This window comes from Grammomys surdaster, unplaced genomic scaffold (genome assembly GCF_004785775.1).
Source record: "Grammomys surdaster isolate TR1022 unplaced genomic scaffold, NIH_TR_1.0 237, whole genome shotgun sequence".
NCBI classification, from domain to species: Eukaryota; Metazoa; Chordata; class Mammalia; order Rodentia; family Muridae; genus Grammomys; species Grammomys surdaster.
In genome coordinates, this window is record NW_021604682.1 from 1,644,433 (window position 1) to 1,668,016 (window position 23,584).

General features: G+C 40.9%; 1 protein-coding gene across 1 annotated transcript in view; it reads left to right on the plus strand.

Annotated features, from left to right (window-relative positions):
• Positions 1–23,584, plus strand: part of LOC114626547 (solute carrier family 5 member 4-like) — a 197,771-nt gene that overhangs the window by 20,686 nt on the left and 153,501 nt on the right. Inside the window, exon 8 of the mRNA XM_028773976.1 lies at positions 2,859–2,986. Within this exon, the coding sequence (XP_028629809.1) occupies positions 2,859–2,986 (128 nt within the window). The remainder of the gene's footprint in view (positions 1–2,858; positions 2,987–23,584) is intronic.

Sequence of the window (23,584 nt, forward strand, 5' to 3'; positions counted from 1 at the left end):
CTCTGTCTCTCTGTCTCTCTCTCTCTCTCTCTGTCTGCTGTCACTCATATATTACATCCCAACCACAGTTTCTCCTCCCTCCTCTCCCTCTATCCCCCTCTCCTGGCCCCCAACCACTCTCCTTGAGTAAAGGGCAGGCCACCCAGGGATGATATCAAGCAAACATGACATATTAAGTTGCTGTGATTAAAGCTGAATGAGACAACCCAGTGGGAGGAAGAATCCCAAAAGCTCCACCAGTGCTCAGGATTTTGATTCTTAAAGCTGCAGACTCAGAATTATCTCCAAATAGCTTCCAGACATTGTGCTATGGGAGAACAAAAATATTTCTAGTTGCTAGTAGCTCTGAAGACTCCAGGATTTCTGTAAGGTTGGACTGGAACTCTACTCACTAATGAGTCTAGATTGAGTCCATGGGTAAACTGTATCTGTATTTTCCCAATATCTTTGCTCTCTCTCTCTCTCTCTCTCTCTCTCTCTCTCTCTCTCTCTGTCTGTCTCTGTCTCTCTTTCTCTCTCTGGGGGGAGGCGGAGGTGTCTTGCATCTACTCCACCACTGGGATTGGCCAATTAGGGAGCCAGAACACTACACTTAGCCCACGCCTTGCCCAGGCGGGTACAAGGCTGTAGGGAAATGCTGAGACACTGTTCTGGGGATATGAAAGCACAGCCTGAGATGTGGAAAAGCTAGAGCTGGTTCTGGAGTCCCTGGCCTGTGAAGAGGCCCAGAGCTGTTGGATTCTCTGACTCTTGGACATCCAAGCACTGCTGTGGGTCATGGAAGAGCCAAGAACAGAGTTGGGGGCTGTGGGCTGGCGACAGCATCTAGCTGTCCAGGAGTAAAGGAAGCTCCAGTTTGTCCCAGCAGTGATTGTCCTTAGCTTGGCGGAGGCAGACTTGGAGGTAGCTGTGTCTGGGAGTGCAGAGAGACCTTCTACAGGAGAATTGAGCTGTGATTCTGTAGCTGAATGCCTCCTCCATGGCACAGTCCATAGTTCTAAACAGTTTATTGTCTGTTCATGGTGGGAAATGGATGCATAACGTTCCATACCTACTTCTCAGGGTAGACCTGTGACTAAATATCTTTTACAGGGAGGAATGTCTGGGAAAGGAAGCTTATTGGCTAAGCCCTCTGGGCCTCTAGGCACCTCATTAGCATGGAGAACTGTTTTGGACCTATGTGACCATGGGACACCTCTCTCTCTCTCTCTCTCTCTCTCTCTCTCTCTCTCTCTCTCTCTGTGTGTGTGTCTCTAAATTTTTTTATTTATATGAGTACACTGAAGCTATCTTCAGACACACCAAAAGAGAGCATTGGATCCCATTACAGATGGTTGTGAGCCACCATGTGGTTGGTGGGAATTGAACTCAGGACCTCCGGCAGGGAAGTGAGTGCTCTTAACTGCTGAACCATCTCTCCAGCCCAGACACGTTTCTTTTATGTGAGAAGCATAGCTTGTGTTCCAGGTCAAGAGTCTGGAAGGGAACAGGGAGTCACCTAAGTCTTAGGTGTGTGCTCAAGTCTTGATTTCCTGGCATGGTTTTTACCATCCAACCTCTGTGTGTGTGTGTGTGTGTGTGTGTGTGTGTTTCTCTTTCTGTGTGTGTATGGCTATCCCTCTGTGTGTCTCTCTATCTCCCTCTGTGTGTGTCTCTCTCTCCCCTCCCCACTTTCACTTCTCTCTTCCTCTGTGTGTCTTTCTCTGTCTCTCTGTCTTTCTGTCTCTGTCTCTGTCTCTCTCTCTCTCTCTCTGTGTCAGTATGTCACTCTTTATGTGTCCCTGTCTCTGTCTCTCCCCCTTCCCCCACTCTCCTTTCCATCCTAATCCAGAGACCTCTGTTTCCCCCCTCTTCACAGTTGTTCATATAAAATTGCATCTCCTACTTGGTTTTGAAGTGGAAAACCTGACTACAATGAAACATATATCACTAGGGCTTCAGGATTCAAATGGAAGCCATTTATGTCTGTTCTCCTACTTCACCAGGACGTTTGCAGAAAAGTGAGTGGCCACAGAAAGTATGACACTAAGCAAAGTGACTCGAACCTCCAAAAATCAAACGGGAAACAAGCATCACACATTCTCCTTTGGTGAAGATCCTAGCCTGCGATGTACACATGTATATATGGAAACACTGTAAATGTGGGTAGAGTGTAACATAGAAACGTGATGGAGAAAGGTGTGACATCAGTGATAGGAAGTACAGAACGCAGTCATGAAGGATAGAAAGATACCTTCTTCTGGTTTCAGCCGGCATGATTTTGAGTGTGTGTATGTTTATATGTACATATGCGTACCTGTTTGTGTGTGCAGGTGTCTATGTATCAGTGTGTGAGTGTGTGTATGAGTGTGTGTGTGTGAATGTGTATGCACATGTGTGTGCACATGTGTGTGCATGTTTGTGTGTGTGCGTGCCCATCTGTGTGTGTGTGTGTTGAGTAAAAGTGTAATTGACGGAGAGAGTGTAAAAGCATAAAAAAGTTCCGTTGCTTCTAAATGTTCATTTTGTAACTGTGAAATGTCTAGTGAGGTTTGTAGAGTTTGGTACTGGGCAAATGTTATTAAGTGGCAACCTTAATTGAGCTGCATAAATTTTTTATGTATGAGTTCATTGCTTTGTTAGGTGATTTACATAAGAAATAAGAAAGAACCAATATTAAGGAATTATTTTCTTTGAATACTCAGTAGAAGCCAGTATTCTATCATGGATGATCCCACAGGCATGTATCCACCATTGGGGAAAGCACCGAAGATGTGACCATGCTAACAGGAAGCACTCAAGTACCTTCACTGCAGTGGAGTGCTCGTGAGCATGCGCTGTTGGAAATCCTCACACATTTCTATCTGCTGCCTTTCTAGCATTTGCTGAAGTCGGAGGCTATGAGAGCTTTACAGAGAAGTACATGAATGCCATCCCCTCTATAGTCGAGGGGGACAACCTGACGATCAGCCCCAAGTGCTACACTCCTCAGCCAGACTCCTTCCACATCTTCCGAGATCCTATCACTGGAGACATCCCATGGCCAGCACTGATGTTTGGAATGACGATTTTATCCATCAGGTACTGGTGTGCAGATCAGGTGAGCATAGACATTTGCAGGTGTGACTGTGTTTATTTTTATTTTTTTGTTTGATGCAAAACCATCTAGCTTTTTCTATTTTGTGCACATTGACAATATTTAAAGTGTCAGATACTTTTCTATGTCTTGTCTTGTAGAAAACAGATGTCTTGTTCCCTCCTTACCACATTATGTTTTCTCCCCTCAGAGACACATTCAGCTCTTTCATTTAAGTTTTTTAAAGACTTCTTTTCTAGTCTCTAAACCACTGTGTTTGGTATATTTCGTGATACATCAGAACTGATATAATTTTGACAGCAATAGAAATAGCTACTCACCAAGTGTATCACACATCAAATCAGGATCTTAAACTTAATTGGCCCCCAAATGATGCAAAGGTTTATATTTCTCTCTTTAGACTTTCTAGTTTTAGCATTTTTCTCTTAATTGAGAATTGAGCTTTCTTCAGTTCCTGATCTTCTATTGTCCTGACCTTTCTGCAGCTCTTGATCACAATTTTAGAGCATTCAGTCAATAGTATTTGTCATTATATGAAAGTAATTATTTGCTATCACACACACGGGCACACATGTTTTGGCTCTCTCTGTGTGTGTATGTGTATGTCTACATGCATGTGTGTACTTATATATGTGTGGTTTTCTCTTTTCTATTAACAATTCTTACTTTTACCTTAAAGTTTCTTGGCAATCACTACTTGTTATGTATCAAAACATCTGCAGATTGGTGGAACACCCTAGAAGTATTTTTTTTTTTTAAACAGAGCTTTGGTATCAATCATATACCAGACTAGGAGATTCCACTTCTATTCTATCTCTGTAAACAAAATAGCAAGACTTCACACTGTGATCTCGTAGAAGCTGCTAAGAACAAAAACAGTGGGTCTTACAAAGAGCCCAGGAGAACACCTGGAATTAAAGGTGGGGGGGGGACTCCCACCCAAGAACAGTTTACAGAAATCTGGAGACCCGACTCCTTTTTTAATACACAGAAATGCACATAGGGATTGGAAAAAAAATGTAGAAACTGGAAAATCGATTCCAACTGACAGAAGTAAAATCTCCATAAACTCTCCATATTGAAATGGAGATATGAGATTTATCTAACGTAGTATTCAAAAAGGATGCTCACAACCCAACTCAGGGAGGAGAGAAAGCCAATAATTGACAGACTGGGAAGTTCACAAGATATTTAAAAGTAACAAGTTATTTAGGGGAAGGAGGCATAATTGAACTAAAAAGTCAATGGAAGAATTCAGCAGCAGATACACCAAGCAGAAAGAAATAACAACCTTGCGGGGAAGAAAACCATTCAGAGAAATAGAGATGGAAACTTCTCAAGTCTGGGAAAGGAACCAGAAATGCAAAGCCTGAAAGCTAACTGAGCAGCTAACAGGATGATTCAAAAGATGTTCACAGGAAGACATGTTTTGATCAACTGTCAAAACTTAAATGCAAAGACAAAATACTGAAAGCTGCAAAGAAGCTTTCCACACATGATGGGAACCCTCTGAGGCCAAACTGATTTTTTTTTTTAATGAAACGCCTGCAAAGCAGAAGAAAGTAAAATTTTTGTATTCAAACATATTAAATCAACCAAGAATATCATAAACAAAGGAGTTGTGTCTTTAGATTTCTGTGGACTGTTCTCAGATGGGAGCTGCCCCCCACCCCCACCTTTCATTCCAGGTGCCCCAGGGCTCTTTGTAACACTCACTGGTTTTTGTTCTTAGTAGTTTCTAAGAAATCACAGTGTGAAGTCTTGCTATTTTGTTTACAGAGATAGGATAGAAGTAGAATCTCTTACTCTGGTAGATTATTGATCCCACAGTGCTCCGGCCTGCAGGGATTTGATGAGACTCTAGGGAAAGGGGAAAAGAATGAAGGGACAAGAGACACAAAGGATGAGAACAAGTCTGGGGTTCTGATCAAGCTCTGAAACTATAATTTCAGGGGCAGGTTATGAAGACACAGCAAAACGGGAAGTTTAGGCAAGGGTCATTGCTCAGGGCTATCCCATGATTGAATCCTCCTTGTCTGAGGCCAGCCCACTGTCATATCCTATTGCTCAAGACCAGCCCACTGTCATATCGTTATTGCCCAAGAGCATCCCACTGTCATAGCTAGCTCCCAGGAAATATCAGATGTCCTTTGTGTTCCTGGGACCTGAGATCCATGAACGTCCTTTCTTAACCTTGCACTGACTAGGCTTTCCAGAACAGCAGGTAATTTCTTGGGATTTGCTCCCAGCATCTCCTCTCTTTTAACAATTTTAAACAAGGCTGGCAGGCAAATGTGGACATTATGAAATCTCATCAACGGATGAGTGGGCATTAACCAGAGGGGGGAAATATTAACCTGACCCTCCCAGTATTGTTCAAAATGGTGACTTTTTTGAGGAGGAGTTATTTGTCTCATGGGCCACTTAGGATATCGGGGGTCCTAGTTGGCTGCTTTGAGACACAAGAAATCAACACCAACCTCTATGAAATCAGGTTTGCTTTTTGGGGGACTCAGAAGTGGACAATTTGGGTATTTTCCCTGCAGTACTTCATCATGCACCCCTTGCATGTACCCATGTAATGTCCATGCCATGCCAAACCAACGTGCACAGATCTAAGTTCTATGCAGCTCCTAAAAGAGATCTGTCATTGCAAGGCTCAGCCAAGCCTCTGTCAGCCAGATCAAGTCTTTGATAATGTACGTGTAGAGGTTTAGGTGCCATGGAGTCAATTTGTTGTTTTATAAAGCCAGTGAGTCTGTTAAAGGCCGAAAGCCTAAAGGAGAAGGGGACTGACCACAGGGCCCAGGATGGAAGGGAGAAGGGTGGTAATCCAAGGAGAGGCAGAAAACAGTTTTTCTTGTTCTTGATGTTTCTTTCGCCATTCTAATGTCTCTTTGATCTTGGCCACACTATCTTTAACTACCCCAGTGTGGTCAGTATAAAAACAGCATTCCTCTTTGAGGGTGGCACAGAGACACCCCCCCCCCATTGAAGGAAAAGCAGACGAGCGATTTTTCCAGAGTAGTGATGCCAGTCTCTAGCTGTTCGATGTCCTTGTCAATGACCCATTGAAGTTCTGAGTAGTACAAGTCCTGAGGCCAGCATCAGGATCAGAACCTCCAACAGTAAACACCATGGGTGGCTCATTTTTATCTAGAAAGGAAAAAAGAAGAACATTCTCAGGGAGATCTCTCTTCCCTGGATCTCAATTGTTATCCATTTCATCTACAACTGGATCTGGCTTTGTGGAGGTATCTGTTTGTTTCACTAATCTTTCTGGCAGCCATCTAGCCATGCCTTCTTTGGTGTCAGACAGATCCTCGGCCCCATGTGAGAACTGGGTCTGGGCTGTTCCATTTAAAGGTAAGAGGGTCCTTCCACATAACTGTGGCATAATTTTTAATTAGTCTCAGGATGCCAGAGGTGATCAGTAGCAGATTTGCTGTGAGCATCCAGATTTAGAAAATTCAGAACAAATAAGGCATGATGGAGAATATTTTTTGGAGACCCCCTTCTGGGGGTATAATTCCTCCTCTTTTGTTTTTTAAAAGCCAATTTTTAGAGTTCCTTGCAAAACCAGGGCAGAAGCACCAGTAGCTGCTCCTCCCACACTCAGATAGTTATGAAGATATTATTTTAAAGTTCTATGATACCTATTTCACAATACCTTGTCCTTGAGGATTATAAGGAATCTTGTCAACAAAACATCTCAAATGTCTTACTGAAGTAGCCAGTTTCATTATCTATCTTAATCTGACATGGAATGCCAAGCATAGAAATATAATGTAGGCAATAACTAATTACATTTTTAGTTGCTTCTCTTGTTAAAGCAGTTGTAACTAGAAAGCCTGAAAAGGTGTCAAATCACACGTACATGTTTTAATTTTCCAAAATCAGAAATGAGTAACATCCACTTGCCATAATTGATTAGGTATAAATCCTCAAGGATTAACATTATTATGAAAAAATTGAGGATACAGAGAACAAGTTTTTGCAGTTTGACTTGCACACTCTCTAGAAATAACAAATTATTTTCTCAAGCTATTATTATTTTGATGATGTAAAGAATGAGATTGTATGGCCAATTGTTTCTGTAAGGCTTATAATCTGCATGGTATACAAATCTGCTGTGGCATTGCCCTGGGGTCCAGGAAATCCAGTATGAGCTCTTAAATGTCTTATAAAGTTAAGGAAAAGTACATGTTTCTTGAATTAAGCTGTGTTTGTAAAATTTCAGAATTAGCAATATCTTAAAAAGGAACAATTTCAAGCAATTATAAACCTTGAGCTATATACTGGCTATGAGTATACAAGTTGAAAGCTTGATTTTTCAGCATTTCAAACAGTAGGTACAGCACATAATTCAATTATTTGTGCTGAAGCAGGAGGAAACTTAAGAAAATGAACATGTGATCCAATTATATATACTGTCTTCCCATTAGGTGAACTGTCTGTAAATATTTTCTGCCTTTGAATATTTAACAGAGCAACAAGCATTCACCAAAAATTTAAAGCTCATTGTATGAGTGTGAAGGCTTGCATTAAATCTCCTTCAGAGAGATCAACTAATAAAATACCATACAATGAATAATATACACTGAAAAATTCAAACTCTTAACTTCTTGCATTAAAGCAACAACAAATTTTGTATATAATGTAAGGCTACTAGCCATTCCTTGAGGCAAAACTTTCTAGTGATATTACTTCATGGGTTCTCAAAAATTACAAGCAAACTTACTGAATGCAAACCTCCCACCTTCACCAGGATGTAAAGGAATGGTATAAAAACACTCTTCTAAATCTATAATAATTCTTTATGAATTTCACGGAATGGCATCTGGAGTAGGTAAGTCAGGCTGTAATGCCCCACAAGTTTCATAAATCTTAAGTTTGAACTTAGTTTTGGATTAATTGAATAACCAATCCCTAGTAGCTGAGTGAGGGTATCAGATAAAGGCCAAGCTGAAGGCCAATCTTGTCCTCTCTTACTCTTAGAGCAATTCTTTTGTTAGCAGGCACAGCTATAATGCCATGGAGGGAAGCAGGTATAATTTTAATTTCTCCAGCATAATCATTATCTGTAACTCCTGGCCCATAAACTGTCTGTTGTGAATGTCTTTGAGTCTAAGGCTGACCTTTCCTCTCCAAGGAAAAACAAGGCAATAAATAAAATCCAGAAAACACCTTTCTATGGGCTAGTCAGGGTGGCCATGACAAAAGGAATGTCACAAAAGCTTCTGCTGAGCTCACTCTGAACTTTTTCTTAACTCAAATGTAAATGTTCTTAATCTGGGCCTATTTCCTGACACCTAGCCCAATGATTATCCTTTCTGCACTAAGGACAGATTCCAGAGGAGTGATTCTGCTGTCTGTCTATGCCTCTATTTTTTGGACAGTCTTTCCTAAAATGACTTATGCCTCCATACATAGACCATTCCTTATCACCTCAGTGCTGTAAAAGCATGGCTTGGACTGTAGTTAGCAAATTGTGGAACAAAAGGAATTACTGCCTGAGGATCTCTAAAAATTCTTCCAGTCCTTTTAGCAGCCTATTCTAAAATGAGTCATCAAGGCCTTGTTTGATAGCAGGTAAAACTCCCACTGAGATCTCCTTTTAAATCTTGGGGGCCTAAATTTGACCTTACCATTGTATCTAATAATGCTGTAAAAGTGGCAGCAGGGCTATACTGTGCTACAGCTGTTTTTACTCTTTTATTACTCTTGCAATCATCACCTGCTCAATCTTCATTTCAACCATAAACATGAGTGAGTCAAAAATTCTCGAGCTCACGATTGAACTGCCAACTGCAGCCAATGGAACATTGGCAGTTTAACTATATTTTTATTTTTATTTTGTAATATTAGAGAATATACATAATTTTTGGAAACAAAACCAATTTTTAAAAATGCAAACAATCCATTTTCTCTAACATCAACACCAAGTGCATTCTTACAAAGTTTGGCTGCCAGTTCTTATATATGAATGTATGACAGTGCAGCTTTTGGTATCTCATTAAAGAGACATTGGACATTGTTTTAAATCCTATCCTTTATACATCTGGTTTCTGAATGACTTCAATCCTGAGTTACCAGTTTTAAGCCAACTGTCTGTTACCAAAGTTGCAATTTTTTAATCATACCCAATAACTTATAGGCCAATGATCTATAACCAAGACATGCAGAACATATTTATACTTTTAAAAAAAGTCAGAAACAAAAATGAGGTAGATGTACGTCTTATATATTTTATCCAAACAAAATTTTCTAAATTTTTCTAGTAGGAATTTCAAGAGAAAAGCACCTTGTTCAATCATTTTTTTTGAACATGAAACGTAGAACAACAATCATTCAAATGATGAAACAAAAACCAGAAAATTGATACACATGGACAGATTGGTGCGCTGAGGACAAACAATAGACAGAAAGAGCAGAACTAAGGATCTCTCCAGTAGAAGCCAGAGAAAATGCAGGACATCTTCTGATTTTCGCCTGCTCCCAGGAGGGCTCTAAAATAGTCTTTTCCTTTTCTTTTGTTAACACGGCCAGAGAGTGGACAGCTGCTTTAGCCCTTTCTCTTTCTCATCTTCAAGATTTAACTTTTTATTTCCTCCTTAGGAGGTATACCGTTTTTTCATCAATAGTCTCCTCTTGGGGAAACATCACCAATGAAATTAAAGAATTTTTTAAGATCCTTTTTCTTAACTCTTCATCTTTGTGTCTTGAGGGACTTTTTGAGATCCTTTAAGAGCAAATCATGTTTGCTTAATGTTTGTCCCAGTGATTGCATTACTCTACTTACCTTAACCAGATCAATCCCACAGGCTGGCGACTCTGTGGCAATCACAATGCAGATCTTCTCTCTTCACTCTCCTTTAAGGTGAAGCGTCCATCCTATGCCTGAGGGATGTTTATGTGGGAGCAACATTTGATTGGACCCTGACCCAAAGGCCACACATCAGGGGCCAACTGCCCTGGCCTGTGGGAACTGGATGAGACCTAGGAAAGGGGACAAAAGAATGAAGGGACAAGAGACACAAAGGATGAGAGCAAGTCTGGGGTTCTGATCAAGCTCTGAAACTATAATTTCAGGGGCAGGTTATAAAGACACAAAAAAATGGGACGTTTAGGCAAGGGTCACTGCTTAGGGCTATCCCACGATTGAATCCTCCTTGTCTAAGACCATCCCACTGTCATATTCTCATTGTCCAACACCAGCACACTGACATAACCGGCTCCCAGGAAATAACAGATGTTCTTTGAGTTCTTGGGACCTGAGATCCATGAACATCCTTTCTTAACCTTGCACTGACTAGGCTTTCCAGAACAGCAGGTAATTTCCTGGATTTGACTCCCAGCACCACAGTTCTGGTAAATCCTTCAAAAACAACAGCCTGAAAACTCCTAAAGAAAAATGTAGGGAAATTTTATATATTGTCAAAATATAGATAATACGTACTTTCTAGGGCAGAGATTCCAAACCTTCCTAACACTGCAACTCTTTAATACAATTCCTCATGTTAGAGTGACCAACCTCCCAACCATAAAATTATTTTTATTGATGTTTCCTAACTGTAATTTTGCTACTCTTATGAATCATGATGTAAATCATTTTGGAGAGAGGTTGACTGAGGGATCGTGAGAACCACAGGTTGAGAACCATTGTCTAATGGGTCTGCAGTAGTCCAGGAAATAAAAGCAAGAATTGATAGATAAGACTGCATTACATTAAAAGGCTCTTTTCACAGCAAGAAACAATTGCCATAGTGAGGAAATATAAGATATAACAAGAGAAAATCTTTGCAAATTATTCTGACAGGGGGATTGATACCTAAAATATACAAAGAAAAAAAATAAAATAAAAATAAGCCAAGTGAGCAAACAATACTCCAAAGTAACAAAATCACAAGTAGGTAAATAAGTTCTCAAAATAAGAAACACAGATGAACAATATATAAATATATATATTGTTCTCATCTATATTGTGTGAAAAAGTTGAATAATCTTTTTTTTCTCTTTTTTTTCTTTTTGGTTTGGTTTTTCGAGACAGGGTTTCTCTGTGTAGCCCTGGCTCTCCTGGAACTCACTCTGTAGACCAGGCTGGCCTTGAACTCAGAAATCCACCTGCCTCTGCCTCCCAAGTGCTGGGATTAAAGGCATGCGCCACCACCGCCCAGCTAAAGTTGAATATTCTTAACTGTCAGGGAAATGTAATTTTCTATCACCTCACGATCAGAATGACTCTCACCAGGAAAACAATATGTCCTGGAGATGACCCTTGGAGTGGCAGGGGAAATAGCCCTTATAAACTGGTGTTGAGACTGTAAATTAATTCACCACAAAAATAAGTATAGAGCTTTCTCAAAAAGCTGCAAATATCATATTGACCACCAGGTGTGTGTGCAGACCCAAAGTCAGTAGACCAGTAGTCAGTATTTGCACATTTGGATTTACTACCGCACTGTTCACTATAGTTATAGTATATAGTTATACTTATAGGTAGTTATAGAATCTACCTAGACATGCACCAGTATATGCTTAGAGGAAGAAAATGTCCTGTATACATGCAATGAAGTTTTATTCCACTTTTATGAATGAAATTGTCACTTTCAGGAAAGTAGATTTATAAACTGAATTGTAAGACTCTGACAAGCCTTAGCTTACTGGGGACCCCCTGAGTGAACAACACAGAGCTGGGGATCGATGCAAAAGCAAGAGGAATTTTATTGTTCCAGCATGCTGGGATCATCCTGCATCCAAAAGGAGAGGTGACTACGCAGGGCAGCTCGTTTGGTCAATTTTTATACAGTTTTTTGGGGTAGCATAGAAAAACAGCCACTAGGCATATTATGATTGGCAGAACAGTGCGACTTTTAAACTGATTGGTCTTTAGGGAATGAGGTGGCAAGAACTTTCCTTGTCTGTGGGTGGCCAATAGTGTGTCCTGTGGAATATATCCATGTGCTCTGGGCCTCCCTTACCTGCAGGTCCATTCCAACCCCCTGTGGTCTGAGGAATGTTAATTAGCCTCTCTCTTCCAGAGAGACAAATGTTTCAAAGTTCCTAAGCTGATTTCTTCACAATATGGAGCAAAATAACCCAGACTCAGAAGGCCAAATATGTTGTCTCTCATATGAAGACCGTAGGTTTAAATATATGTCTTACAGAGACATGGCTCAAAATTAGAAGTAGGGTAGGATCTCACAGAGGTGTGAGATCTTGCTCAGCCTACAGACTGCAAAGCTAAGTGCGGTCAGCAGAGGGCGGAGGTATGTAAAGGGGAAAACCTGGAAAGTAAACAGCTCTAGATTCTTTGGTTTTGTTTGTTTATTTGTTTGTTTTTATTAATTTATTTATTCACTTTACACCCGGATCACACCCACCTCCTCCCAGTTCCCCCTAAGACAGCCCCTTCTCCATGCTCCCATCCCTTCCCCTCTGAGAAGCAGGAGGTCCTCCACCCTAGGTACCAACCCTCCCTAACACTTCAAGTCACTGCCAGACTAGGCACATCCTTTCCGACTGAGACCAGACAAGACAGCTCAATTAGGAGAACAGGATCCAGAGATAGCAACAGAGTGAGGGACACTCCCTGCTCCAGTTGTAGCAGGACCCACATAAAGACCAAGCTGCACATCTGCTACACTCAGTCCAGCCCATGTATACAGCTCTAGGTTCTGCAACATCATAAATCATAGAAAAGACAAATGTTATACTTTTCCTGATCTTGCCTCCCTACCTGCCCCAGAATGCTTTCTCTCCACTGTTTCTTTTGACTATTGAAGACTCATATTCTCTCCTCTCTCTCCCTCCTTCCTTCCCCCTCCCGCCTCTCTGTCCTGCACTCATACTAGAATTTTAATCTTATTGTAATTTTAAAAGATTTTTCACTCTTCATATATTCATCTAGTTTATTTTATGCAATTTTATTGCTGGGGTTTCTTTTTCTCTGTAGTTTAATTTTTGTTTGTTGCACTGCTTGCTCCCTTTTCTATCATGCTCTAGGTTTAGTGGGATTGTGAGTTTGCAACATTGTCTTTTAGAAATGTTTTCATGTTTTGAGTTTGTTATTGTTCCCTTTCTTCCATTTTTTGAATTTATTTGGAACTCCTTTGACTCAAAATCTTTTCTTATTTTTTTTTCTCTTTCCTTTCTCTAGCTCTCACTCTTTTCTCTTGCCTTTCAAAACATTCTTCTGCACGTTTTCCGATGTCTCTCATTTAACCATGTATTACTGTGTCGCTGTGATCATCATAACTAAGACAGCTTCTAGAAGGACAGACATAGTGGGATTTGTGGATCCAGGGGAGTAACAGTCCTTCACCATCACTACTGGGAAGCATGGTAGCAGGCAGGCATACAGAGTTGGGAGCACAGAGCAAATATCTTTTTTTGTTTGTTTGTTTGTTTTTTTTTTGTTTTTTTTCGAGACAGGGTTTCTCTGTGTAGCCCTGGCTGTCCTGGAACTCACTCTGTAGACCAGGCTAGCCTCGAACTCTTGAACTCAGAAATCCGCCTGCCTCTGCCTCCCAAGTGCTGGGATTAAAGGCGTGCGCCACCACTGCCCGGCCCAGAGCAAATATCTTAAACCTCAAACAGGAAACAATAAAAGCAAATTAGGAATGGTACAAGTCTTTATGGGAACCCACAAACAACCCAGGCTATGACCAAGGTTACGGGTTGTTCTACACAAACTGACAGTAAGAGCCTATTGTTGATGACAACACCTATACAACTCATTGAACAGAGAAGGTGAGCTGGTGACTTACTAAAGCCTTCACTTCTATAAACTAATATTCATGATAGGAACAATATCAGAGGAGAAAGTAAATATCAACCTAGCTGCAAACCCTTTGCTCTATCATGGTCATCTGCCTACAAGATCTGCTGGTGCAACAGTAGAACAAAGCTTGGGAAAGTAACCAAGCAAGATCTGATTTAAGGCTGATGCCATGAGAAGGAACCAACAGCCAGCAATGGTTGGGTGGCCAAGAACCTAAGACTAGACCATCCAGGGACCTGGGGTAAAGCCAAATACTACTGTTCTGCTAAAACTAAAATAAAGAAGAAAAAAGAAAAAAAAATCTAGCCAGGCAATGGTTGCACATGCCTTTAATCCCAGCACTTGGGAGGCAGAGGCAGGAGGATTTGTGAGTTCAAAGCCAGCCTGGTCTACAGAGTGAGTTGCAGGATAGCCAGGGCTATACAGAGAAACCCTGTCTCAAAAAAAGTAAAAGAAAAAAGGGGAAAAAAGAAAAAAGAAAAATTCTAGCAATAATATGACTCCTGACAACATTCTGCTACACTCATACATCAGTGTCTCTCACACCCATCCTCAGAAGCTTCCTCCTGAAGCAGATGGGAATACAGAGACCACAGCCAGACATTGTGCATAGAGTAAGAGACCTTGGAACACTTGGCCCTAAATGGGATGTCTCCATCACATCCCTCTCCTCAGGACCACACCAATTCTATCACTTTCACTTCCTAACTAGATGAGTTTTCAGGATACTCCAAAGAATTCTAGAAATGAATGTCTCACTGTTCAACTGTAATGGTTTCCTAATTACAGCATTTTCATGGAAACTGTCTTGACCACCTAGAAGGAAATTACCTGATAATAACAAGGAAGATGTTGAGGATATCTATGTACAATGTTCAAGACAAGAGCACACAGCTTGTGGCAGCACCAGAAGTGGCTTGAGTAACATGCTGTTCTACTGTACTGCAATCTGGGTGTGACAACCATGCTTCAATAATAGATGATGTATATATTCTATGTACAAGGATCATGTATACATTATATGAAATATTGAGAATATCCTACAAGAGATATTTCTACTTTAGGGATGAGAAACAGGAGATGTACAGAGGTAAATTAAATAGTAATACAGATCCTGATGCTGCTATAAAGCCCATTGGTTTCCACTAACAATACCTTTTTAAAATGATTTTTTTAATTTAATTTTATTCTATACATATGAGTGTTTTGTGTGCAGGTAAGTATGTGCACAATCTGTGTGCTTTGTGTCCATGGAGGTCAAAAGATGGTATTAGATTCTTCCAAAACTGGAATTATACTGGAAACTGAAACCTGGTTCTCTGCATGAAGAGTCTCAAGAGCTTTCCATCTACTGAGCCATGTCTTCAGGCCTAACCATATGATTTCTTATTATATATAATATAAAGCCTTGAAAGTGTATTCTCACCCCCCCTTAAAGTCACTAGCAGATTGTTGCACTAATATGCTGTTTCCCTGGCAGGTTATTGTACAGCTCTGCTTAAGTGGCAAGAACATGTCCCACGTGAAGGCTGCCTGCATCATGTGTGGCTACCTGAAGCTGCTGCCCATGTTCCTCATGGTGATGCCGGGGATGATTAGCCGGATTCTGTACACAGGCAAGCCATGGATATATGAATCCTCTTTTGTATACTTGATGTCTGTGGATTTTAAGATTGAAAATTTTTTGATAGGTTAGAAGGAAAGATGGAGGGATGTAGTGGTAATTTTAGCTAGACTGATTTGTGTTGCTGGAGGGCCATGCGCCCACGCACCCACCCACCTACCAGAGCTCTCTGGATTTGCAAATGAAACACACACACACACACACATGTCAGGTAATTTTTGACATGCCCTGACTACCTCAAAGGCTGGGTACTCCTAAAACTTCCCTTGCTGACAGATACTCCCCTCTGGTACACCTGAGACTCCTAAATCTTCCCATGTACCCTAGGCCTAATCAGGGAACTGGCCTATGGTCACTTATCTGAATTCTTATATGGCTGGTTGGCTTTCTCTCCTGCAGGACTTAAGCCCCATCCTTCTCCCCCGAATCATGGTGATATCCTTCTCTTTCTATCTCCTAGTTCCTAGCCCACACAAATCTGAAGGTCTACCTGCCCAGCCATTAGCCATTGGCTCTTTATTGATCAATCAAAAACCAATTGGGGATAAGGACCTTCAGCATTTGGAAAGAGAGATTTTCGATTTGGGAGACCTGATTAATTTAAAGCATTGGAATCAATCCCCAACAGAGGGAGCCACTTCCGAGAAAAGGGTATGAAGGAGAACATTCAGCAGATTTGTCACTCTTCTTCATCACTTTTGTACATGCTGCCAGTCTCCTAGCAGACTTCTGAAATTTTACATCCTGTTCCTGTGAGTGGATTTGATACAAGATAGTCCAGGAGTTCCCTGGATGATGAACTGGAACTGAGCAAGGCTGTGATAGCTGACTGTGGTGGTTTGAATATGCTTGGCCCAGGGAGCAGCACTATTGGGAATTGTGGCCTTGTTAGAGTATGTGTGGCCTTGCTGGAGGAAGTGTGTCACTGTGGGAGTGGGCTTTGAGGCCCTCCTCCTAGCTGAAGTCAAGGCTTCTAACACTTCTTGAAGGATGATTTCCTCCTCTACAAGGCACATGGAAGAAAGAAGCTTCACCAAAACATCATAAGAACAATCTCCAGAGTTCAAATCACCCTCCACAACAATGAATGCCTTCCATATTCCTACTAAGTTGACCCACTAAGTCCCACTTAAAGCATTCTATTGCTTTCCAATCTAGTCTCAAAATCTACATTATTCCAAACAGAAACATGGTCAGGCCTAGCACAGCAATGCCCCAGTCCCTGGTACCAACTTCTGTCTTAGTTAAAGTTTTACTGCTTTGAACATACACCATGACCAAAGCAACTCTAATAACATTATTTGGGGCTGGCTTACAGGTTCAGAGGTTCAGTCCATTATTATCAAGGCAGGAAGTATGGCAGTGTCCTGCCAGACATGATGCTGGAGAAGATGAGAATTCTACATCTTGTTCCATCTTGTCTTTCAGGCAGCTAGGAAGGTCACAAAGCCTGTCCCCACAGTGACATGCTTCCTCTGACAAGGTCACACCCACTCCAGCAAGCCCACACCCACGTCACCAAGCCCATACACACTCCAGCAAGCCCACACACACTCCAGCAAGATCACACACCCTCCAGAAAGTCCACATACACTCCAGCAAGGCCGCATGTGACTCCAACAAGGCCACACATTCTCATAGCGCCACTTCTAAGTCAAGCATATTCCAACCACCACAGAGACCTCTTGGAGGCACACACATATATCTTGGTCTCTGAGAGAACTTTCGAACTGAATCAATTGTCAGTGTTTGGGGAAAATTAATTTCTGAGTCAGATGAGGATAACTTCTACTGATTATTTTTTTTCTTGAGGAATTACTTTTTCTTGGCTGGGAAAGGTAAGGAGACTAGGCCAATCATTTCTGAGGAATGGAAGACACATTTGTAGTGTTAATCTGATCATACAACATCCACTGTGTTTTCCCAACTAGGTATAAGTGTATCAAGTTCAAAGCTCGGCTTCCAATTTCTAGGCAAATATATCTTCTACCATCTATGACCTTGTGTCTTCCCTCTGTCCCCTGCTTGCATATTGTACCTAGTCGGGTCCTGACCAATTAATTGTGTCTCCCCTCAGATAAGGTGGCCTGCGTTGTGCCTTCTGAGTGTGAGAAACAGTGTGGTACTGCAGCCGGCTGCACCAACTATGCCTTCCCCACCATGGTCCTGGAGCTGATGCCTGATGGTTGGTAAACATCCATAGGATGTCTAGAGAGATGTGAGGGACATGGGGGATGTACTGGGGAAGACTCTCTGGCAATCCTCCCATTAATTCAGTCCTACTTATCAGATAGTTCTTGAGAATCAGTCACAGTATACCAGTCACATGATGGCTGGGTCTGGAAATTGCAGACATGTCCTAATTTCTGTTAGAAGAACACTGCTTATGGTGAACGATGTCTTCTGGTTCAGTTAATATGTAAATGACTTGTTACCCAATGAAGAAGTTGTAATGCTACAAATGCAAAAATATAGAAGGCTTGAAGTTTACTGTTACCTTGACTTTAGAATACTATCTCAATCTGCATGCTTTGTACCTAAGGATATACCATTTCTCATGTGTTTCTTTGGCTCTTACAATTTACCAGCAAAGTGAGCATGATTGCCCTACACCTCGGAACTCACTGTAAATTTACAGTCTAGATAACAAGCTTTCTCTGTGAAGTCCTGATTATTAGAATTTCAGAAATTGATCATTGATGTGGGGACCATACACAGAGCACATACAGAGCTGAAAAGTCTAAGTGGTCTGGGGTCTCGGTGGACACTTCTGTGCTGTTTCTCCTCCTTGATATAAACAAAGTCATTCAAAATTAAGGAACCCACAAACTCAAGGTAGAATGCATGTCATCTTACACTGTACTGGGAAGCCTGGAGCCATCACTAACAGGGGTTAGGAGCAGAAGTGTGAAGCTCTCACAATGATTAAATCTTTCAGCTTTGCCCATAAAGGTTTCTTGGCAGTATCATCTTCCAGGACTCTAGTTCTGTGATTCTCAAAGTGTTCACAAAGCCCAGAGTTTCTTCTCCAAAGAAGGATGGTACCAGGTTCTTCCTCTCTTACAAAGTTCCCAGAATGTGACCTTTAAGTAATATTTAGCTCTTAAACTAATAATAAGGTAAACCAGAGGAAGAGCCTCAGAATATGTTTGCATTATAAATCCAGATAGTTACGTTTCGTAAGCTCATTTTAAGCCATAGAAGCTAACCACCCACATGATAGCTTTGTATTTTTAAAATTAAACTCCCAGATTAAAAGACAAGGATTTCACTGCCAAATATTTTACATTAAGATATGATGAATCTCATTAAACCTTGTTCTATTGTGTAATGATGTATTCACTGATTGGATCTTCAAGAAAAATTCAGCAGTGGTGTACGCTGATAGTTGCATTAGGTAATAACTCTGTAGTTGAGTATTTTATTGCTAGGTAGTGGTGGTGCACGCCTTTAATCCCAGCATTTGGGAGGCAGAGGCAGGTGGATTTCTGAGTTAAAGGCCAGCCTGGTATATAGAGTGAGTTCCAGGACAGCCAGGGCTACACAGAGAAACCCTGCCTCAAAAAAATAAACCAAACTAAAACAACAACAAAAAAAAAATGAAAGAAAAAAAAAAGTGTTTTATCCTTTATTGGATCTTTGATATAGCAAATCACTCATAAGCCATGACATCCAATCTAACCAAAGCTTGCTCCCTCTGACCCCAGGTTTACGAGGCCTGATGCTGTCGGTCATGTTGGCTTCTCTCATGAGCTCCCTGACTTCCATCTTCAACAGTGCCAGCACCCTCTTCACCATGGACCTGTACACCAAGATAAGGAAGAAGGCTTCGGAGAGAGAGCTCATGATAGCTGGACGGTGAGGAAACCTGGTCTCTGCCTAGAACCTCTCTGAGGAGAGGGCTAGAGACAGGAACGACAGAGCCCTGCTCTTTAGATTCAGGGAAACTAAAAATGTACTTCTACAATGGGGAAGAATCATTAAGAGATATTCAACTCGACCTTTCTCTTCACAGACCCAAAAATTATAGCCATAGCTTTAAACAAAGTAGTTTAGTTTTTCAGACTCCCACTGTCTGATTGTGATTCATCCCTTCCCCTTATCATTATCCCTACACCATCGCCATCAGTCTGTGTTTAGTGGGCCATACCTCACACTGTAAGTCTGATAGCTGAATGTCTTTCCTTTAACAGTTTCTGTGAGTAACATACTAAAACCGTCAGTTACCTCGTCCATGTTACACAGAAAAGTTTAACAACTGCATTCACTAAAGATTGAACTATTCTAGACAGAGGCAGATCCTTAAGAAGAGACAAAGTCCAAGAGACTGCCTGGAGAGTTAGGAGATCCTGGGCAGACTGGGGGCCTTGAAGATGATGAGATGGAAGGAAACAAGAGACAGTAGCCAGCATGGTATCCTCTTCTTCACTTAATTTTCAGGCAAAATCTATCTGCCATTTTGTACAATGCTTTAAAAATTAAAGTATAGAACATAGAGGGAGGAAATGAAACACAAATAAATGGCTAAGTTCTGATTTGAAAATCTGAACTCTTGGGGCTGGAAAGATGGCTCAGAGGTTAAGAGCACTGACTGCTCTTCCAGAGATCCTGGATTTCATGAGGCTCAGGGTGGAATAGTTTCAGTAAAAACTCATGTTGGAGAACCCTGCTATTAAGATCAAAGTCTCCCATGACTGGATGGCTCTCTGAGCTTAGTGCAGAATGAAGAACCCCCTTTCTCAATGGGGCTTCTCTCTCTCTGTCTGACTTTCTTTGGAGAGCATCCCTGAACACAGACAGGTGCCTGGCCTTATCTGAAGACTGACCTTGTGCAGTGCTGCATAACTAGGCACATAAGTACTGCTTTGGCTTCCCACCACATGGTAATTGGGAACTGTATTATGACCAATTACCTGTTTCCACCAGTACCCCTAGAAGCCCATATGTACCCTACTCCTGGAAGCATAGGTTTATCTCATTTCAGTGGTCTCTGTGTCCGTCTGGTCCACCCTATGCTCTATCTCTGTTCCCTTTGTCCTTGCTGGCCATCCAGTGGCCAATGACCCCTAGGGAGAAAGGAGACCCCACAAATTCATAGGCATAAATGCTGTTAACATTTCAGCCATTATGTTAATAAGTTTTCCGCCTATGCTGCCTACAGCTTACAATTTCTCAAAACAAAGATATGAAAAAACCAACCATTGATTTTTTTTAAATTTCTTAATGAGATTTATGATTTTGTGCGGGAAATAAATAATTAACAACTACATTCTCTATCCTACAGCCATAAGTTCTGGGAATAAATTCAGAACAGGATCAAAAGATGTATCAAAGTATACAGTTACCTAAAATGGTTTGAAATGGGTGTGGTGTGCAGTCCTTTGGCTTTCTGGGGAAGAACAATAATGAATCTATTCTTCTGGTAGGATGAGCATTCATGAATCTATGTTTTTATTTAATATTTAAATCATTTTCCTATCTCGATACTTGTTACCCTCCTGCTTGCCATGAGCTTCATGTGACCCACTAGTATGGGATCACCTTACTAGTGGGTCACATTTCCATTACCCAGGATCAGTTTCCAGATACTTTCAGGCCCGTGTGTGCATCTGTCTTCTGCTGGGCATCTGCTCGTACAGAGTGAATGAGTAGGATGCAGTACTTTAGTCAACAAGACAGTCATATTAGGGCAGAGGAGACAACACCAGCTTACTGGGATAGCCAGGAGGAGTGAAGCAGGCTCATTTACTTACAACAGGAAATTTCATTGTTTTGGACATGTGACAGAAGGCACCAAGGCAGAGGGAGAGACAGAGGGTGTGAGTTATTTTTCAAATGATAACAATGTGCGGTAGGTTGGGCAGTCAAATCTAGTCCTTGAGGCATCACACTGAGACTGTTTGGATTTCCCAATACTTGTGAGATTAGAGCAGTTTATAAAGCTGAAACACTTGTCCATTGATAGTTTTTCGGTGACACATCCACACACACACACCCCTACAGCCACCACATTTTCTCAGGAAATTACAACAATTAGTAAATTGCTTGTTCACAATCATTTAGGACTCTGGGTGTCGAATAGCAACTCGTCTCCCATGGACCACAGCTACCTCTGATACCTTTTTACCTCCTAACAGTATTTTAACTAATTCATTTTAGCTGGTGAAATACTCGAGTTAGGAAGGGTACATTCCCATTTCTTACCACTCCACACAACATCTGAGGTGTTTGATAATTTCATTCTAGTCTCTGTAAACTGACTGAGTTTCCCTTAACCTGGAAAAAAGGAAAAGGACAATCTGCCGTATTTATCATATAAATTATTAGTGATGGATAGAAGTAATTTAAGGTTTGTTTCTAATTTATGCATTCCTTTAAAAGTACCCATCAATTGCTACAATTTGAGTCGATTTCATGAATACATAGCTAATCTCATGAATAAAAAAAATTACAGCTAATTTTGAAAGGTTTATTCATTGACTTTTTTACTACCTGATATTCTTCAGGCACCACATGGGTTCATGCAAGGTCAATCGGCTTGCCTTTCCTTGGAAATCCAATGGAAGAGCAGAAGATTCATGTCAGGAACTATGGAGCTGGACATACTACTTTTGTTTAAGGTTTAAATCATGATGTTTTTCTGGCAGGGTATTTGGCATCATTCTGATTGTTATCAGCATCCTGTGGGTCCCACTGGTCCAGTCGTCGCAGAATGGACAGCTCTTCCACTATATTTCCTCACTTGCTAGCTACATTGGGCCTCCTCTTAGTGCTGTCTTCACTCTTGCCATCTTCTTCAAAAGGGTCAATGAACAGGTAAGGGGAACTCAAGGAATATATTTGCAAGAACTTCCTCTGGAGTAGAAAAGGACATTCTTTTACTTAAGCACAGTTGATCAGAATATTATTCAAGAATATTATTCAGGAGCTTGCCTCAGGAAGACGTCTTAAATCTAGACATTCAAGACTAACCAGGGCAACACAGTGACATCCCATCTCAAAAGTAATGTGTTCTGTCCAATGTATGTCTGTCACTTAAGGCCAATTTCAACTTTACTTGTGGTAAGTCACAGTTTACAATCCTCACAAAAGTATGTGACCATGGATAGAACACACAATCATACTAAACTCTTAACATTTTTAACAAACTATGTACATTCATTGTAGAGTATATAAAAAAAAAGACTTATTTTCAAAACAGGACTTCAACATCCAGTCATAGTTCTACCACATAATAATATTGACATCAAGAAAATCAAACATCTCTGTAATATAGAAACAACCATGTACCTACCTTAACTGAGTGCCGTGAGGTTGGAAATAGAAGATATGTAAAAAGTTTACAAGGAAAAAAGTCTACCACACTAGTACTATCTGAAATACATTAAATCCTGTTATTCGATAGGTGATTGATTCTTGTAGACCTTTATTTTAATCCACCAATTAGTCTATTAATCTAGTCTATTAGTCTATTAATCTACTCTTCTGGTTAGGAACGGGTATGGAGAAGCTGATGTCTGTTCTGTCTGAAGTGTTGTAGTAAGCAGTACATTGAAATTCAGATGTAGTTTCCCAGAGTCTCCTCCCTTGCCATGCCAGATCCAGAGAGCAGAACTGAGAGGATGTGTTTCCAGTACCATAGATTTCTAGAAAAAAAGAAAAGCTTTGACTTGTCAAGCATACCTCTTAGCAACTCTGAAAATTGTGAAAGTCATTGATCAACCTATTCGGCGCAATAAATAGCAGGCATTTAAATCTATAGATTGGAAAACAAAAATGAAAAAACCTTAGCTTTAGTCAGAGAGGACCACAGAGCTCTGGGATTCAAAAAATCAAAATGTGATATCTAAGATATGGAAATTAAGTAATTTCAATCATTCTGTAATGTGTACATCATAATAGAAGCTAGTTGTACCCATAAATGTATACAAATAGCATTGGTCAAAAATGAATAGAAAAAAATGGAAAGAAATGAGCAACGTATACCTGGAGAGATGGCTCAGAAATTACGGGCACTTATTGCCTCTGTAGAGAACACAGGTTGGTTTCCAGCACCCACACCTGCTCTAAACCACCTGTAACTAGGTTCTGGGGCTCTAGC